Source organism: Stenella coeruleoalba (genome assembly GCF_951394435.1).
Source record: "Stenella coeruleoalba genome assembly, chromosome: 12".
NCBI classification, from domain to species: domain Eukaryota; kingdom Metazoa; phylum Chordata; class Mammalia; order Artiodactyla; family Delphinidae; genus Stenella; species Stenella coeruleoalba.
The window spans coordinates 71,504,396-71,523,339 of record NC_137158.1 but is presented as its reverse complement, the minus strand read 5'-3'; the positions used below and the strand labels follow the sequence as shown (position 1 = coordinate 71,523,339).

The following is an 18,944-nucleotide window of genomic DNA, read 5'->3' as shown; positions in this document are numbered from 1 at the left end:
AAATACATTCCTTTGAACATGGTTCAGTCATATGGTCTTAATATATTATAAATTCTAGGACTGGAAAAATATTTAAAGATGATCTGGAGCCAAGTCATTAATTTTTATAGAAAAAAAAATAGACTCGGAGACAAAACATGACTTAAGATCACATGATTACTTTGTGGAAGAGTTGAAGAACTCTTAGCTCATGTTTTGTTTTGTTTTTCCATTACATACATTCATTAAATATAGGATATTTTTAATATCTTGGAGAATTTTCTATTTAAAAATTCTATTTCTGTCATTCTAGTTTATTACTCCATTGTAAAAAACTCAGTCCCAATGACAGAATGTGGGACTTTGAAGGCCATTGCAAGGACTTTGTCATAAGAAAAATGGAAAGCCATTTTCAGGTATTGAGTGTGTAAGGTTAAAAGACATTACCTGACTTAAATTTTTAAAAGATCCATTTTCCTTAAGAATAACTGGTGGGGAAGGGCAAGACAAGGATCAATTAGGAGGTTATTGCCATAACCCAAGCGAGAGATGATGTTGGCTTGGAGTAGGATGGTAGCGGCAAGAAAGGCATTAAGCTGTCAAAATCTGTATATGTTTTGATTGTAGCCCCAACAACATTTCCTTCTATGTTGGATGTGAAGTGTAAGAGAAAAGAGGAGTCACAGGAGGCAAAAGAGTACAAACCTCCATTCAGGAATTTCTAATTTTTTTCTTAACTAAATGTCTCTTGCTGCAATGTACACCATGATTTACTTATCTTCACCTCTGTGAAAAGAGGTCCATCACCATCTACACAATGCCCTCTTGTGAATCTGGCAGCATCCAGAATCATGCCACGTATTCTGAAAGAAACTAAACAATGGCTCCTGACCTCAAAGGATTTTATCATTTGGTAAATTGAACGTCCTTTAAATAGGAAGGAGATATATTTGACAGCATTACAAATGTAGCTAGAAGTTGCAACTTGGTGTTAAACTGGAACCCTTCTGGACACGTCTGCTGAAATTAGGGAACCAAGCTCACCAAATGTCCATTGGCATGAGGAACAGAGGAGTGCTTGGGTTAGAATTCATCCCACAGGAAGTAGGAGAATAAAGCATCTGAAGGAAAAGCTGATACTAGGTATGCTGTAGTGTTACTACTTGTCTTTATTGCCAGCTCAGCTCCCTCTGGACTCATATCTCTCCCAGGGAAGGGAGAGAGCTGTGAAAAAAGAATGAAAAAAAAGGCTGTTTTCCACAAAATCCTCTAAGATATGAGAGTAAAAGCCAATATCGGGCTTCCCTGGTGGCGCAGTGGTTGGGAGTCCGCCTGCTGATGCAGGGGACGCGGGTTCGTGCCCCGGTCCGGGAGGATCCCACGTGCAGCGGAGCGGCTGGTCCCGTGAGCCATGGCCGCTGAGCCTGCGCGCCCGGAGCCTGTGCTCCGCAACGGGAGAGGCCGCCAACAGTGAGAGGCCCGCATACCGCAAAAAAAAAAAAAAAAGCCAATATCATTTTGATAGACCCTCATGGAATATAGCCCAGAAAGTCAGAGAAGCACTGCATGGCATAGCTTTGACATCTCCAGGGCTCCATGCTTTATTGGCAGTGACCATTGGTACAGGGAGCAGCGTCCTCAGGAGCACAGGTGTTTGTTGTGATGATAGTATCTCTAGGATACATCAGTAGAACCCAGAAGATATGAGGTAGAGAAAGAGAGGAGTAAAGGAAGTGATATCACCACGAACAACCACATGTGAGACTCAGAAATACCTGGAGGGACTCAGCTGCGTTATTAGCAGGTAAGCAAGAGCCAGAGAGATAACTTTACATTATTATTCTTGACAAGCTTTTAAATAATGATAATAGAATGAGTTCTTTACACTCCAATTACTCACTGCAGTATTTTGTATAATATATTTCACAATTAGGCAGTCTTTATACCCCAAAGCTCACATATTTGCTACATCTGTTCAAGATTTCCAGAATCTAGGTAGCTAGCCTCTCTTTGGGGATATTAAACAGAAGGAAACCTGCAAAACAGACTTTTTTTCTTTTGAAAATGGTAAACATGAGATTATTTTTTAAAACAAGCACCCTTCATAAAAGCAGTCATTTTTACAAAATCAGTTAAAAGATTGAATATCTATATGCCACCTGTCCTGATGCATATATTAAGAACCTTATTCCATGTAACACTTCAACAATGCTGCTTACATCCTTTTTCACTAATGAAGGAAGTAACATTCCTTCTTTAAATACTCTTTCTTTAGAGATGCTTTCTTAAATGGCCTCACACAACTGCATCATGTTGAAGAAGCCAAAAAGACATTTTATGGCAGTGTGCCAATTTCACCCAAATTCAGTAATTTTCTTAGTCTTGAATTATACTTTGCCCTTGACTTCACACTTCCTCATGCCTAGAGATCATTTCTCTGTTTCTTTATTCATTTAGCTGTATTTCTATCCTACCTTTTACTCAAAAGTTTTTGATAGGTCCTGTACCTCTAGTTCCAGATGAAGGTGAGATTAATTTTATTAGCATTGCAGTCATTATCACAAGTGCAATGCCAGAAGGGTAAGGTCCAGGGAGGATATCCATACCACCACTGCCCAGTTTCCTAGAGAAAAGGGTCACTGGTTAAGGTACTTCAAAAGGTGAGAAAAGATTGTACTCTGGCCAAAAGAGAAGATGGAGAAGAAAAAGAGATCTGGAAGATGAGTGTGACAGAGCCAGAGATCAGTGGAAGCTTTCATTCAAGTAAACTTAGTAGGTTCCTTGGAAAAATTGATCAGTTCCTTTCTGTAGTATTAGAAGATGGTAAATCAAACAAGATACCCATTAGGTCAAAAACCCTATGAAAAATACAATGATACTGAAAATCTCCATTCCAGCACAAGTACATATGATTTAGAAAGAACATAGACTTTGGAACCCACCACCTGCAATTCCAGAAATTACATGCTGAAAACATCACTATTAGCCATCCCATAAGTGTAAGATATTATATTATCAAGTACCAGAGTTCAGCGGCATGTCTTCACCTGCACTCAACTAGCCCTTTAAATTTCAGATCTTAATGTGTATTTCCATCTTCACTACTACTTTCCATCCACCAACACCTCATTAAGATATCTATGCTTAGGAATATGAAGAGAAAAGCATTCATGTGGTTTTGGGAGGAGGAGGGGTGTAAGGGGGGAAGCAAATGAAAAGAATAATTCGCCATGACAAAACATTCTAGCAAAAACTTCCCACCTTTTCTGAAATAGTCTCATCATCTTGTCATCGACTGCTCTGCTCTTGTCTGTCATGAAAATAGAAATAGCCCCACTCTCAGTGAGATCCAGAAGGAATGCACATTTCACTCGCTTTGGAATCAGGAAGTCCAGTTTTGTGAGAGCAAGTATATGTGCGCCAAAGTGTGTGCGTGTGTGTGTGTGTGTGTGTGAAAGAGAGGAAGAGAGAGAGAGAAAGAGAGAGATTGAGATTTACCTTCCTATGAGGGAGAACTCGCCCACGACTCCCAGGCGCCGCATGGCACTCAGGAGGCCTCTGACGGTCATGCCTTCGCAGAAGCAAACCACCACTCTGGCCTTGGGAAGCCGCTCTCGGAGCTTGCGCAGGAGTCGGTCAAAGCTCTTCTCCCCAGCATTGCTGTAGATTTTGTCTGAATGGGCGATGCAGAGGCCTTCCTGGGCAGCCAGCTCTTTGAAAGCATCCATTCCGCTCTCCCCGTAATTCCCTGTTCAGAAACAATCAGCAGATGTTCAAGACAACCTGGCAGCAGCAGCAGTAACAAGCTAGGAAAAGGACTCATTAGTCACAGGGAATGAAGAGGATAGACTTGCCAAATAATTTGTAAATATAACTGGGACTGAAGGAAGATCTGGATGGACTAAAGTGAATAATCAAATGTAATCAAACTATCAACTCTGTGAAAATAATGGAAAACTATATAACTAGGGTGTCCACAGTGAAACAGGTTTTGAGAAATGAGGGACGGCTGCCCTATTTTACAACCATGATTACTAGTGGTTGTTCCAGATTTTAGCAACGTGGGAGAAGTCAGAACATTGGGGTAGGAGGTCAGCCAGCACAATGAGACGTGTTCATCTGAGGGCTTGCTTCAGCTGGCTGCCAGGTTAAGAGCAGACACTCATGGTGATAGCAAGTCCTGCAACATCTCCATTAAGAGTGAGTAAGCAAAGCAAATGGAGCACCTGGCCAGGCCGGAATATGCAGACAAAAACCAGCTATAAATCTCAATATCTATAAAAGTTTTAAATCTCAATATCTATAAAAGTTTCACAGACTTTGTTATGAAACTTGATAAGATTTTCCTGTATTTTTGAAAAAAAAAGAGTTCTCGTTTCCTGTTTCATAAGATTAAATTACCAAATTAATGTTTTTGCCTCTTCAGTTAACCATCTTCAGTGGCTTAATACACTCCAGTGAATGGAAGATTTAACACATGACAAAATCCTCAGCTCTATGGACTGTGGTCACACATCGTGGCTCAGACAAGAGGCATTGACTGATTATAAGGGGGAAGACTGCAGCTGGTAAGTGAATGGCTCATCTGCCTGCAGAAGAGGGCACGAGGAAGGAAATCAGATGTTGCTTACAATAATAAATGCAGGTTCAGGAATCTATAAGGTACAAAGACATCACCAGCCAACTCTTTCAGCAAAAGGCACTGAAAAGGCATCATAAGATGGTGTTACAAGGGGAACAACTTTATTGCTAAGGTGCCACCTATGGACTACAATCACAGAAGAAGATTTTACTCTTTTATCAAAATATATGCAGACTAAAGGAGCAAAAATATTCTATGCATTTGAATAAGAAAATCCTTGTGTTTTAAATCTAGTAAAGGCCTTAGACATACTCTGTGCAAACCCTTCAGGTTACAGCAAGGAAATTGGGCCAAGTGAAGTGGCTCGCCAATAGGCATGAAGCTTGTTTGGGTTAGAACTGGAACAGTCTACCTGATTCCTAAGTTACTATTTGTTTCTCTTAACAGCAACAAGCAACTAAACACGTATGTTTTCATAATTTTTTTTGAAAATGTCAGCATAGGTCAATTCGTTCTGTGAAATACTTGTTTCAATTACTTTATTCATATTTTCCTGTTTGGAGCAATTCTTCATTATACAAATTGATTGAGAGATGAGTATGATGTGGTAGACCATGTTTAAACTGCTCATTTCTCTTATGAAGCCTATGAGACTCCAAACTAGCATACATATTTCTACAAAAGTAACTCTAATATAAGAATGACTTGTACTTTCATAAATCTTTATATTTTAAACATTGCATTCATAAATTTTATCTTATTTGTACTCATTATGTTGATGATAGTACTACATACAAATACTATACAAAAAAGGAAGAAAATCACCTCTAGGAAGCTTAAAACCATGTTACTTTCATTTAGTAGCAATGACATGACTAACTCAAATGTAAATATCTAATAGAGATGCTATGGGTTAGGAATCAGGAAGAGCTGCCTAAAGAAAGTACCTGTGGTATGGAAGGTGTGGAGAAAAAGGAATCCTTGTGTAGTTGGCAGGAATGTAAATTGGTACAGCCATTATGGGAAACGATATGAAGTTCTCCAAAATTTTAAAATGGAACTATCATATGATTCAGTAATCCCTCTACTAGGTGTATATCCAAAGGAAATGTAATCAGTATCTCAAATAGCCAAGATATGGAAATAACTTAAACGTCCATTGATGGGTGAATGGATAAAGAAAATGTAATTAAGTGTTATATTCCATATATATATTATATACATATATATGGAATGGAATATTATCCATAGAATATTATCCATAAAATATGGAATATTAGCCATAAAATGGAATATTTGTTGTAAAAATGAAGGTAAGGCCACCATTTGCAATAACATGGGTAAACCTGGAGGACATTACGCTAAGTGAAATAAGCCAGACATAGAGAAACAAATACTGTATGATATCTGTTATATCTGAAATCTAAAAAAGTCAGCTCATAGAGCCAGAAAGTAGAACAGTGGTTACTAGAAGTGGGGGAATGGAGAAACTGGGGAGATGTTGGTCAAAGAATGCAAAATCTCAGTTATAAGATGGGTAAGTTCTGGGGATCTAATGTACAATATGGTAACTATACAGGTAATTATATATATATAATATATATATCATATATAATAATCTACAGCTAATAATATATATTGTATATTTGAAATTTGCTGAGAGTAGATCTTAAATGTTCTCAGAAAAACAACAAAAGAGGTAACTATATGAGTTAATGGATGTATAAATTAACTTGACACTGGTAATCATTTCACAATGTGTATATATATATATATATATAGACCAAACTACCACATTGCACACCTTAAACATACACTATTTTGTCTGTCAATTATACCTCAAAAATCTGGGAAAAAAAGAAAGTGCTTTTATTCTGGATCTTAAAATATAAACAGATTTTCCACAGCTAGAAAGAAAACTAGAGGACATGTATTCTTTGCCTGACTCCTTGGTCATGATCAAACGATGCCAGACTTAAACTAAAACACTCAGCATGGAACCTACCCTCTGTCTCCCCTCCCTTTTCCATCTGACCACCCAGACCTCCTCTGCCTTTCCTGGTAGTAAGGAATTTATTTAGATACTTCTCTGTGTAACCCTGGAAGGAGTTTTGAATATATAAAGAACTGACATAATAAAACTCTTAAAAGTACTATGTAAATGTTAACACTCAGGTCTGGTAGCAAGCTGCATATTTTTATTCAATTTCCAAATAGATTATTGAGCTCTCAACTTGGAAAAAATCCCTAGGCTCTGCTCTTTAAAGAATTGCCCAGAATTATCGGGCATTGACTTTGCCTTCAATTTGATGAATATTTGCTATGTCTCTGGCACTGTGCTAAATACCTAGGCACTTCATTTTTTCATTACAACTCCATATAGAAGTTATAACTCTCTGCTGGGGATGTGGAAGCTCTAAGAGGTTATGTAACTTGCCTAAGATCAAAGAGTGATGAATATAGGATTCAACATCTAACTCAGAAGTTCCTGTTCATAACCACCATTTTATACTGCCTCCTACATGGACTTATAATACACCTATGAAGGCATGACACAAAGACACAAAATACAGCAACAATACTAAGCTGTATATGCTACATGGGAAATGAAAAATACCATAATACTAAATTTCAGAATGAGAGAGCAAGGATGATCAGAGAATACCTCTTGGGAAAAGTAGGAATGAGTTCTTGAAGAATGTAAGCAAGGGATTGGCTTTCAGGGTAAATGGAAGTGAATGAGAATCCACAAAAGGTATTTTTAGAGGCAATGACTAGAGAAGTTCCATTGGAGCAGAAGGTTCATGGTTTGTAGAATGCCACGCTGTATAGCAAATCTCTAGTGAAGTATCTGGCATACCACTATAGGATTGCAACATGGAAATGTGCTATATGTTGCTGTGTTGTAACAGATTTTATAACTTTATCACTGTTATGATGTTGCCTAAAACCTAGAGAGATGTAAGAGTGGCATCTGACAAAGCCCATAAAATATAAAATTGAAATATATTGAAACATATGAGAAAAAGATTTACATAGAGTACATCAAGATATTCTATAAAACAAGCTTTTAAACAGAACTTATGGGAAGACTAATGAGAGAAAACATGGGGTTTACAAAGAAATCCCTATAGTTTGAATAATAAAAGTATTTAAACATAATAGAAGTGGACATTGTACAAGGGCAAAGTTAATAAAGGTACTGAAAATAGGAGTAAAAATTAGAACTATCTCAAGAGATAAAAGACAATGGCTAAAACTCAATTTTCTAAGCTACATATGATTTTTTGAAGAAGTTAGATATGATTATTATCAGACCATATTAACAGATATTCATTCATAAAAGATTGGTTTGTAGTGATTTGGTAGGTAAGTTACACTGAGCAAACAAGCTATGAAATAAAATTGTCTTGCGTTTCATAATCACCTGTATGAACCGTCATCATAGCAAAAAGAAGGCACTTAAGGCTAGTCTTTATATTGATTGTTTTTTCTTCTACTCTTAGAATGTTGAAGATATATTTAAGAAACAATCTGAACTCCATTTGGTGGCTAAAATAACACTTCAGCCATTATGTTGAAAGAAGTCCAAATCCTGTTATTGCATTTTCATGAATTACCTTGGTAAAACAACAGCATTCAACATATCTCATCCCTACATATGTACACCTCAGTTATATGAGGGGAAACATTTATACACGGAAAATACGTAGATATTTCTTCACTTTTCTTAAAGAAGGAACAGTATTACTTTCAAAGATTCACTAGTCTTGTGCTCTAGACTCCCTTAATCTCTGCCTTATTTCATGCTTATATCCCTTTATTGGTATTCTTTGGTAGTCTTAGGCTCCCTGGATGATGATATACCCCTTGCGTTATGGGCCAGTCCCTATCCGAGGTCCTGAAAACTGATCATTCTGCCTCCTGGGACATCCTGGACAAATAAGATAATATCCCATTTTTGAAAGAACTATGTTGATGGAAATTGATTTCACAGCACCTTCTGGAAACCTACTGCCAATATTCAACAATCATCACTATCAGGTAATTCTTCTTTTTGATCTAAACCCTGTACAACAAAATATAAATTCATATCCCCTTCACTCTCAGTGGAGGCAGGTATCAGTTCCTTTGAATTCTTTCTTTCGTTTTTTTAAAAAAGTCTTTCTGGAAGCCACAGTTCGGCTTTCTCTCCTCCCAGGGAAACAACTCCTATTATTTTAACCTTTCCTGGCAACCTTTTAATTTGTTTGGTTCTCCCACTTAATACGTAGAAAGTGTTATGTTTCCCTGCTTTCATCCACACACCTGCAGTCAGCATTATGGGTCTGGTCAGTCAGAGGTGAATGAGTCATCACCTGCCTTAGAAGCACATAAGGGATTTTATATGCAAGGTCAGTGAAGGAACTCCTTGACACAAGGCGATCAGAGAAAACAGAAGAGAATCCTTTTTGTCAGAAATTTCATAACCCCACCTTTAATTACCCCAGTTTGGGCAGGTAGAGTTATAGCATCCAAGTGGAAGAAGGAAATTTACCAAAAGGTGACTGTCACCTCTATGCAATAGGATTAATCTTTGTTCTTTTGCCCCATCATGTTTTCAGGTATGCCTTATAGCTGAGTAAATAAAAGGATGTGCCTTGGAGGAAGATCAACCTGGTTTGAATCCTGGATCCTAGATGAGGAGATAGCCTTAAAGTATTTTCTTTAGGTTTTGTGCAAATGGGGGGTCATAACATACATCTTAAAGACTTGTCATGGGCTTCCCTGGTGGCACAGTGGTTGAGAGTCCACCTGCCGATGCAGGGGACACGGGTTCGTGCCCCGGTCCGGGAAGATCCCACATGCCGTGGAGCGGCTGGGCCCGTGAGCCATGGCCGCTGAGCCTGCGAGTCGGCAGCCTGTGCTCCGCAACGGGAGAGGCCACAGCAGTGAGAGGCCCGTGTACGCAAAAAAAAAAAAAAAGACTTGTCATGATTATTGAAGTATATGTGTTAATGAATGTAAAGTTCCTGGAACACAGAAAAATTCAGGGGATGGTGCCTACTTTTATTCTCCATGTTTCTCTAAAGTTGTAGAATCTAAAATTGGACATAAGGCTTTATCATTGACTCAAGAGCTTTAAATTCCTTTATTTCTGTGTTCCTATTTATAAAACCCAAGCTTGTGACTGTTCAGCTCTCCATTCATGGTCACCTTGTTCCCAAGTTGTTCCTAGATCACTTTTTCTGTCATACTTGCCCAAAGCAATTCCTTCTCCATTTTATTTTTGGACTATTGGTGTTTACACAATGCATTCAAAAGTCTGTGTTTGTCTATATTGAGTCTCTGTCACTGAGTTTTCTTTAAGTTTCAGCCACTGTATCTATTTTAGAGCTTTATGCAATAACCCAGCTTGTTTCTCTAACTCAAGTTCTTTATGATATGGAAAAAGAAGTTAAGAGAAGGCAAAATGTAAGTGGTATAAAAATACAAAAGGACATCATCCTTCTTGCAGAAAAGTGGCATTTTCCATTTCAGTTTTCACATGGAGAAAACAGGTTCACAGAAGCAGCCCCTATCATACCTGTCCACTATCCCTGCCTATGTGATACTGAATATACAATCACAACTGGGAAAATTGTATCTAGTAACAAGTTCAGAAAAAGTAACCCCAACACACACACACAACAGTATCCTTTTTAGATAATACCTAGTGTTGGCAAGAGTTCATGGAAATGAGCACTCATATACTGCTAATGGTAGTATAAACTGTTCCACCTTTTCAGTGGAAAATTTGTAGTAACCATGTTTTAAATTACATTCATATTTTTTAACTCAGAAATTTAGTTTTCAGAAAATAATTTCATTGTCAATCAAGTTCCAGTTACAAGGATCTCTATCACAGCACACAATTGGAAAATATAACAGAAACCAAAAAACAAACAAACAAACAAAGAAAAAAACACGATTTTCTACAATAGGAGATGTTTAAATAATTATTATGTAATGGAATAAAGAATATATGCAACCGTTTTCTAGGGTGATGTAAAGTTGTACTCAACGTAAAAGGAAAGCCATATTGTTAAGTACAAAAAAGTTTAAAATAGTGTGTAAAATATAAAGCCAATTTTTAATATATATGTATATATATAAAGTTTGAAGAATATGCAAGAAAATATTAAGTTTTTTAAGAATTATATATAATTATGTTTTTATATTTTATTATCTGTTTTCTAATTTATCTAAATAATCATGTATTATTTTGGTAATAAAAATCGTTGAAATAAAAATACATAGGGTACAGTTTTTATCTGACTATCATGCCAAGCATAGCTATTATGGGGTATTCAGGAAACTTGCCAGAAGGGAAATGAACCTCTCACAAGAACAATGTAACAATTTTTCTTCCTATAAGAAATAAGAAATACCACTGTTATAATCACTTAGTGGGGCATGCAGGATCTTAGTTTCCCGACCAGGGACTGAACCTGTGACCCCTGCAGTGGAAGCATAGAGTCTTAACCACTGGACCACCAGGGAATTCCCTATAGTTACTGTTCTTAAACAAAGTTGATCATAAACCGTGTGCCATTTCCTGTGATACCTACCTACTTGGATTGAGAGAGTCTGTTTAATATATACAGATTTCCTGTTTGAAATTCCAGAATCTGATATGAGTACCCTTAATTTATTAAAGAAGTAGTCTCCACCTTTTTTTTTTCTTTAAGAGTCAGTGAGATTTGAACAGCAATAAGACCAGTATGATATATCAAGGTAATAAATGCTGTTTATTACTTCTTTAAAAAAAAAAAAGTCAATGAGATTTAGTCTGGGAGATGTAAATTTCAATTCTACTGAGTTTCTGCCCTAAGAAAAGATATAAAAGGCTCAGAACACCCTCTCTGATGTAAATTCCCTACAAGGTCTGGGTTGCAGGCCTGGTCATCTCCTCTCCATGATAAGGAAGCACTTCAGGTTGAGGCCAGGATCGTTGGCCCACTGGAGTCTCTCCCTTTGAGTAAAGGGTTAGAAGCAGTGTGAAAGATGTCTAAGTATCATTTGGGCATTATTTCTAATAGGGAATAAAGGTGAATAAAATCTGATTAACCAGTTTCTGTGTCTTGGTGTCCTGAATATTCTGTCTCATTGAAGGTAAAAGAAATCAAAATATAACTTGGTCGAGGGAGGGTAAGCAACACTAATGTTACAGATCCTAAAGCAGTGGTATAATGTGAAAATTTATACTGATCTTATTGTTTTACAATTTTCTTTGTTTAACTTCACTACAACCTTGTTGCCTCATTTTGCCATAATTTTCTCCATTTATAAAGAACACTGAGGCCTGAGAAAATAGTAATTTACCCAAAAATTGTCAGAGCCAGAATTTGAACTCAGATGTGTCTGACCCTGAAGCCTATAGCCCTTAATTACTTACCTACAACATCCTTTATGTTTCATACTCTAGCAGTTTTCTATGCATTATCCATTCCCCCATCCTTCCTTAATAAAAAAATACCCATTTTTGTTTAGGGTGACTGTGCATAGTCAAAAGTACCTACTCTCCCAGATTCTCTTGCAGCTAGAGATGCAGAAGTGACCCAATTCGAGACAATGAGATTTAAGCAGAAGTTGCCAGGTGAGGCTTCTGGGAAATTTTTGAAAAGGTCAGATGCCAGGCATGCTTCTTAGGTCTTTTGTCCCTTCTTTCTTTACACCAGTATGTGGACCCAGGCCTAGATGTGCAGAAGCCATGTTGTCACAATGAGGGGTCAACTATGAGGATGAAACCTTCACACGTAAGGCTGGGGGAGCAGAAAACATAACAGCCCAGCTACCCAGTAGCATCACTACACTTCGTTCTAGCCCTGCACTGGCCGCTCCTGGATGTCTTCTTGAATGAGAAAGGTGAAACCCAATCTGCAAAGCCACAATTAGAATGGTCTTCTGCTACTTGCAGATGAACACATTCTTGATCCTCTATATGATATTTCACTATAAGAATTCCAGGATGAGAGCAAAGTCTTGCCTACCTCTAACCAGCTGTGACCTTGAGTTGTTTGTCACTGTCTTCTTTTTCTCATGTTCAAAGTATGGGGTTCATACTAGATCTTTAAGCTTCCTTACAACGTAAGCATTTGGTAATTCTAGAACAATATGAATCAGCACTCTTCCATAATCTAGAGGTGCATGTCAAAACATATTCCATATTCTCAGTACCCCGAGTAAGCACCTGCTTAGCAAAATCGTTTTCAACAGCTTTTTCCTTCCCCAATCTGATTCTTTTACAAGTACATTACTGTAGGGGAGGAGAAAGCATTTGTTGAATAACCATTTAAAATGTATCTTGCCTGTAGGTTCATTTTTTGCCAGTACTCACTTTTAGGTATACAGTCACTAAAAAGCAGGGAACAAGACACAGCCCTGCAGAAACAGCCATCATATTAGAAAACAAGGCTGCTTACAGAACAAGCTCGTTAGGTGAACCCTAAGTAATAGAGAGACATACTGTCCAGCATCAGTGGACTGACATTCAGCAGGAGCCAGCTGTTCCCTTACCCCGCCATGTAGCTACTTTTAGCCACCTTTTGCTCAGTGGAATTAACCCAACCCATTACTAAGCCCTTGGTCTCCTCCTATTTAACCCCACTTTGTATCTTTACATCATCAGTAAAATTTTCCATTGAACCAAGTCAAAATAGGTTTTACCTTGGGTCAAAAGGAAATTAGACTATGAAGGAAAAATTGTCTTTAATTCAAAGGACATGAGAGCCTCGTGCAGGAAATGTAGTGAATTAAAAGGTCCTTGGATCTGTGCCTGTGAAACCTAACCAGTTCTGCCTCGGTCTAACTATGACTATGTGCAAATACCTGGACTACCCTGGGTTCCAGTTTCTTTATCTATAAAGCAAAGGGGTGGCACTGGATGATATCTGAGGGCTCTTATTATCAGGCTGTAAGGCTAGCCCCGGTTTTCTGTACCATGGTGGGAAAGGCTCATTCCACACCACTTTGCATTCTAGCGCCTTAGTTTGACCTGTGTTTCACCTGGACTGAGGCTATACAGAGGACTTTTCCAGTGGCTTTGCCAATGCTCTTGAAGTAATATCATTTATTTATAGGAGAGGTAGCATTGCAGAATGGTAAAAAGCAGGTACTCTGGAACCAGAGGGCCCTGGGCTCAAATTCTGACTCCCCAACGTATTAAGCCACGGGACTTTTGTTAAGTCAGTTAACCTCACCGTGCTTTGGTTCATCTGTACAATGAAAATAATAATGGAAAGCACCTCTTAGAGTTGTTGTAAGAATTAAATGATTTAATAAATATAAATATTAGCATACGAGAGTTTGTTATTTATTTAGCTAACATTTCTTGAGCTCTGTGTGCTAGGCACCAGAAGAAGCCATTTACAACCATTATATCCTTTTGTCCTCAGAAACCCACAACAGGGCATTTCCACATGATAAAACTGAGGTTTGGAAAGGTTGCTTATGTTTCCTCACACAGTAAATGAGAGAGAAGGAAACTCAGGCCTGGCAATTAGAGTCCAGAGCCCATAGTCCTATTTGACATGCTGTAGGGGCACCAGATGTTTGAATACGAGCCTGTAGGGATGAGTCAGCTGGTCAGGGAGACTTCAAGGAAGGGTGACAGGCTGTGTCTATGTGCGATGGTGAGCGAGGCAGAATCACTGACAGGCCGACTAAGAACATAACCAAGTAAATGTCACTGGGCATTTTATCTGCTCTTCAGGCCAGGATGTTTGGAATAAGGCTTACATACAATGCTATTAAAAGTATAAGCAAAGCACTTGGGCTGCTCTAGCTCAGGATTCCTCCTACACTGATACCTGAAATTCTACCATTTGTAACACGTGACTTCTCTTTCTCCTAAAAAGAAAAATCCTCCTGGGAAAGATAACCCATTAAAACCCTGACATCCTACTTTGATTTGGTTTAGCAGATCTTTCTGAAAGCAGTGGGCAACTGGAGGGCTGAAGATGTCATGGATATGAGGGATTGTAAAGCAGAGCAGCGCACAGAGGCAGAGTGTGTCAATTCCACAATACACTAGGTCCTGGGTTCTTTCCCACCGTTATCCTTGGACCATTTACAAACACCCTCTAGTGGTGAATAATTCCTTATGTCTATTTTTTAATATCTTTACAGTACATTTTGAGAAGAGGACCACCAAGAAGGAACTGGATGAACACGGAAGATGGGAATATTTAATGACAAAGTTAGGGTTAAATATTATATATAAATAAAATATAAAGGAAGAGTTCATGAAGAACCTGAGTGGAAATCATCCACTGTAATTTCCCTTCATCTATATGCGGTATACATTTCCTTATCCCTATTTATTAATACAATATATAATTCAATTACTAGTTTTAAAAAATAAGAATGTGCCAAGGTCCCGTTTCCCATTTTGGTATTAAATCATCACTTGTTTTCATCCATAAAAACTAAGAAAAGAGACATTATTTCTGAGAAGGCCAATATTTGGAATCAAGCATTTTAGATAACCTTCAGCTATGACATTGCAGTGCAGAGTGAATCCGTTGTAGGATTAGATTTCCTCTGGGCTTTCTTCCAATTCCAAGAGTTTTAAGTTGATGAACCACACAGGTATTGTTGATTTAGCTCTTCCAATGACACTCTGCAAGCTCTATGGCTGCCAAATCACAGCTTTCCAATATCTCTGATTCATTATAGAGACATGGGAGCAGAAATGTAGAAACTCAAATAAGCAGCTCTCTAGTCTCCAGTTTTCTCACCATCACCAGGGGACATAGAAAAACAAGTATTACATCCTGTGAATGAACATGATCACTTTGTTGTTCAATATCTTCCAGCACATATGTGTGTGCCAGGCAAAGCAAGGCCCTCAGGGGCAAACAAATGAATGGAAGACAGTCCATGTGCTAGATAAACCTAGGCTTTTGGAAGAGTTGTACATGCAAAGGGATGATTACAGACGGTGCTGTAGTGCAGGCCAGAGGAGAGAGAGCATCTACAGGATCAGAAAATAAGGGTATTAAAACGATATCTTGGGCTTCCCTGGTGGCGCAGTGGTTGAGAGTCCGCCTGCCGACACGGGTTCGTGCCCCGGTCCGGGAAGATCCCACATGCCGCAGAGTGGCTGGGCCCGTGAGCCATGGCCATTGGGCCTGCTTGTCCGGAGCCTGTGCTCCGCAACGGGAGAGGCCACAACAGTCAGAGGCTCCGCGTATCGCAAAAAAAAAAAAAACAAACGATATCTTATGCTTCTGTCTGTTCCTGGACCCATTTGAATATAGGAGTAACTAGAGGTCTTAAAAGTTTAAAAAAAAGTAAGAGGAAGAAATAAACAATAAAATGTATGACAATTCCAAATACACACATGTACATACACAGACACACACATGCATATATATATATGTGTGTGTGTGTGTGTGTGTGTGTATGATACATTAAAAAGCTGTCATTAATGGAAATTAATTTAGATATATTTCTTGTGTCCATTAAAATGAAACCATTTTATTTCCTTACTCTTGCTCATTAATAATCTATCAGTTCTCTAATGTATGTTGAACTTATCCATTACCATTACTTTAATCCAAGCCTTCACTGTGTCTTTCTCCTTATCACTTTTGTGGTCTCCCTAGGTCCACTTTTATTCCTCTTCAATCTACTCCAAACCTGGAAATCACGGTTATTTTAAATATAATGGGATCAATTTATTTACTGGTTCAGATATCTTTAGTGGTTTCCCCCCAACCCTTAGGATTTAATCCAAAAGTCTTTCACGGCCTGAAAGGTCTCACATGACCCCCAGCTTCCCTGCCAGGCTGGCCTCGCTTCTTGTCACTTTGCCAGTTCACTTTTGCAGCCACAACGGACTCCTTTTCATTTTCAAATGTGTAAAGCTCTTTCCTTGGTCAAAGGCTCCACTCATTTGCTTCCCTCTGCCTTTGCCAGACTGACTTCTATTAATCATTCAGGTTTCAGCCCTTCAGTTCTAGCTCTTACTCATAGAGGTTTTCCCCAATCATCCTATAGAAAGTGGCCCTACCTTGGCTCCCTCATCACAATGACAATAAACTCCATTTATTCCCTTTATAGCACTTACGGTGAGATATGGATAAATGTGTAATCATGCAGTTACTAGTGTGGTTATTTGCTTAATGTCTGTATACTCCATTAGTGTGTGTACCTGGTGAAAGTAAGGGCTGTGTCTGTAACACCTTTGTCCAGCACAGTGCCTGTTTCAACTCAGTAACTCTTGTTGGATGACTCATGAGTAATTGTTGACCAATTCAAGCAGTAAATACATGATTAGTCTGCCTGATAAACTCTTTGTCCCACTGGAATGTGATTATGTTGGATTTAAAGTACAAGAGGAATTTGGGAGGCATGTATTACTGCCCCGTTACAGCCTGTGACAGTGAGTACTTAAGTGACAGTGTGTACTTTCTACATTTCATTTAAAAATTACATACATATGTAATTTTAATGAAATAGTTAAATATATAAGTATTATATATTTATTTGTATAATAGTATGTATTATGCATAACATTATATTATATAAAATATTGTAATAATTATATTATATAAAACACTATATATATATAATATATTAGAACTTAGGGAACATTAGACGTTATCTAGTCTATGACCTTCATTTTACAAGTGAGGTCCAAAAAAGTGAATAAACCTACCCAAAATCACAAAGTTAGTGGTGGTATCTTATCAAAACCCGGGGCTCCTAATTTTGGGGACACCACCCCTTTTACCACCACCCCTTCTACCACATAAAATAGAATTCTAGGTTATTATTGAGAATTATACACACAAAAAAAGAAATATAAGTGAGAGAAAATCAGTCATGAAATCTACTTTAATACTATCACATTCTGGGACAGTGGAGACAAATTCATTCATGAAATGTGTGCTGTCCTCTCAGTCCCCAAGTCTTAATTGATTAAATAGGCACTTAGAGGAGTAGATAGTGTTTAACTTTTCTAACTTCAGAAACATATGTAATGTTCTAGTAGAATCATTATGGAGTTAACTTTCTTCCAGAGAGGAACAACAGGTCTGGGAGAAACAGAGCTAACTAGGTTCTTCCAATTTACTATCATGAGGTTGGATAGAAAAGTGGCAAGAACTTTCATCTGAGGTCATCAGTCATTCTAGGAGTGCTAATTCCACTATAAGAAGAATTATTTAACAAAGAAAGATGAAGATCTACGATGATGATAAATTTCTGTGCATGAAATTTCCCTCTGATAATTAGAATGAACTTTAGAGAGGATCAGCCCAACAAATGCATCACTCTGCACAATATCACAGCCTGAGCTCAGGTAAAACCCCTTGCTTCCTAATATTGAAAGTCTCAGAAATTAGTTGCCTCCTTTCTTAGGGTGCTCTTGTTGCAACTAATGATGATTTAATACAGAAACTAAGAATCTTTGGAGTTTTACCTTCTGGAAACACCAAATAAATTTATTATTAATAAAATAGAGTAAAAGATGAGTTCACTAAAGGAGGAAATAGCTCATCACAAAGTCTTCTTTAAATCTTAGCATGGTTATTAGGCTTTCCGTACCATGACACTTTAAAGAATAATATTAAAACTTAAAAAACATAAAGCCAAACTATGTAGTTAACTAATGCTCAACTATTCAACATTTACTTTCCCTTGGCTGTCTGACACCCTCCAAGTGTTATTCTTAAGAAATTTTATTATTTACTTTTATTATTATTCATTTACATTTAATACATAAAAGTTATAACTCATTTATAAGGCATTGACTGATACAATGCCTTATAAAGCTATTTTCTTTTTTCTCAGGAAGGAAGGAAGGAAGGAGGGAAGGAGGGAGGGAGTGGGAGGAAAAACTAAACCCTAGAACCTCAGGAAACAACACTGGGAATAAAATTAAACATTTTTAAACCAATCCTCAAAATCTTGAGCCATAACAGTGCAATTTGAAGCTATATTGTGGTAAAGTTCTCCACGATTTCTAATTACAATAATCATCTTAACTATATACTGAAGCAACATCAGGTTTGTGTATTGACAACTGCCATTTCTCTTCCTATAATTACCTTGCTAAACCCAACGTATCTGACATCTTATAGTCTGACCAATAGAAATGTCTAGCTTGCCAAATGAATGCCTGTGCTCTGAGTGATTTTTTTTGTTCTGGATAGAAACAAAAAAAATAAAAGCTCCCGACATCTTTTCCTCTAGTCTTAGGGATCTGGGCTCTGGCCAAATCATGATTTGAGCTGAAAACTCAAATTCTCCAGGAAGTTAGAAAGCCCCACCCACACAGAAATCAAGCTGGGCTCTTTCTGTTGCAGGAGAAGACTCTGTGATACTGAGATCCTCATACTGGCCACTGAGCTAG

General features: G+C 37.9%; 1 protein-coding gene across 2 annotated transcripts in view; it reads right to left on the bottom strand.

Moving 5' to 3' along the window:
- Positions 1-18,944, bottom strand: part of GRM1 (glutamate metabotropic receptor 1) — a gene marked incomplete at its 3' end in the record, with an annotated part of 396,780 nt that overhangs the window by 237,888 nt on the left and 139,948 nt on the right. For both annotated transcript variants that reach the window (XM_079939225.1, XM_079939226.1), the window contains one exon: positions 3,478-3,727. In XM_079939225.1, coding sequence (XP_079795351.1) covers positions 3,478-3,727 — 250 coding nt within the window. The remainder of the gene's footprint in view (positions 1-3,477; positions 3,728-18,944) is intronic.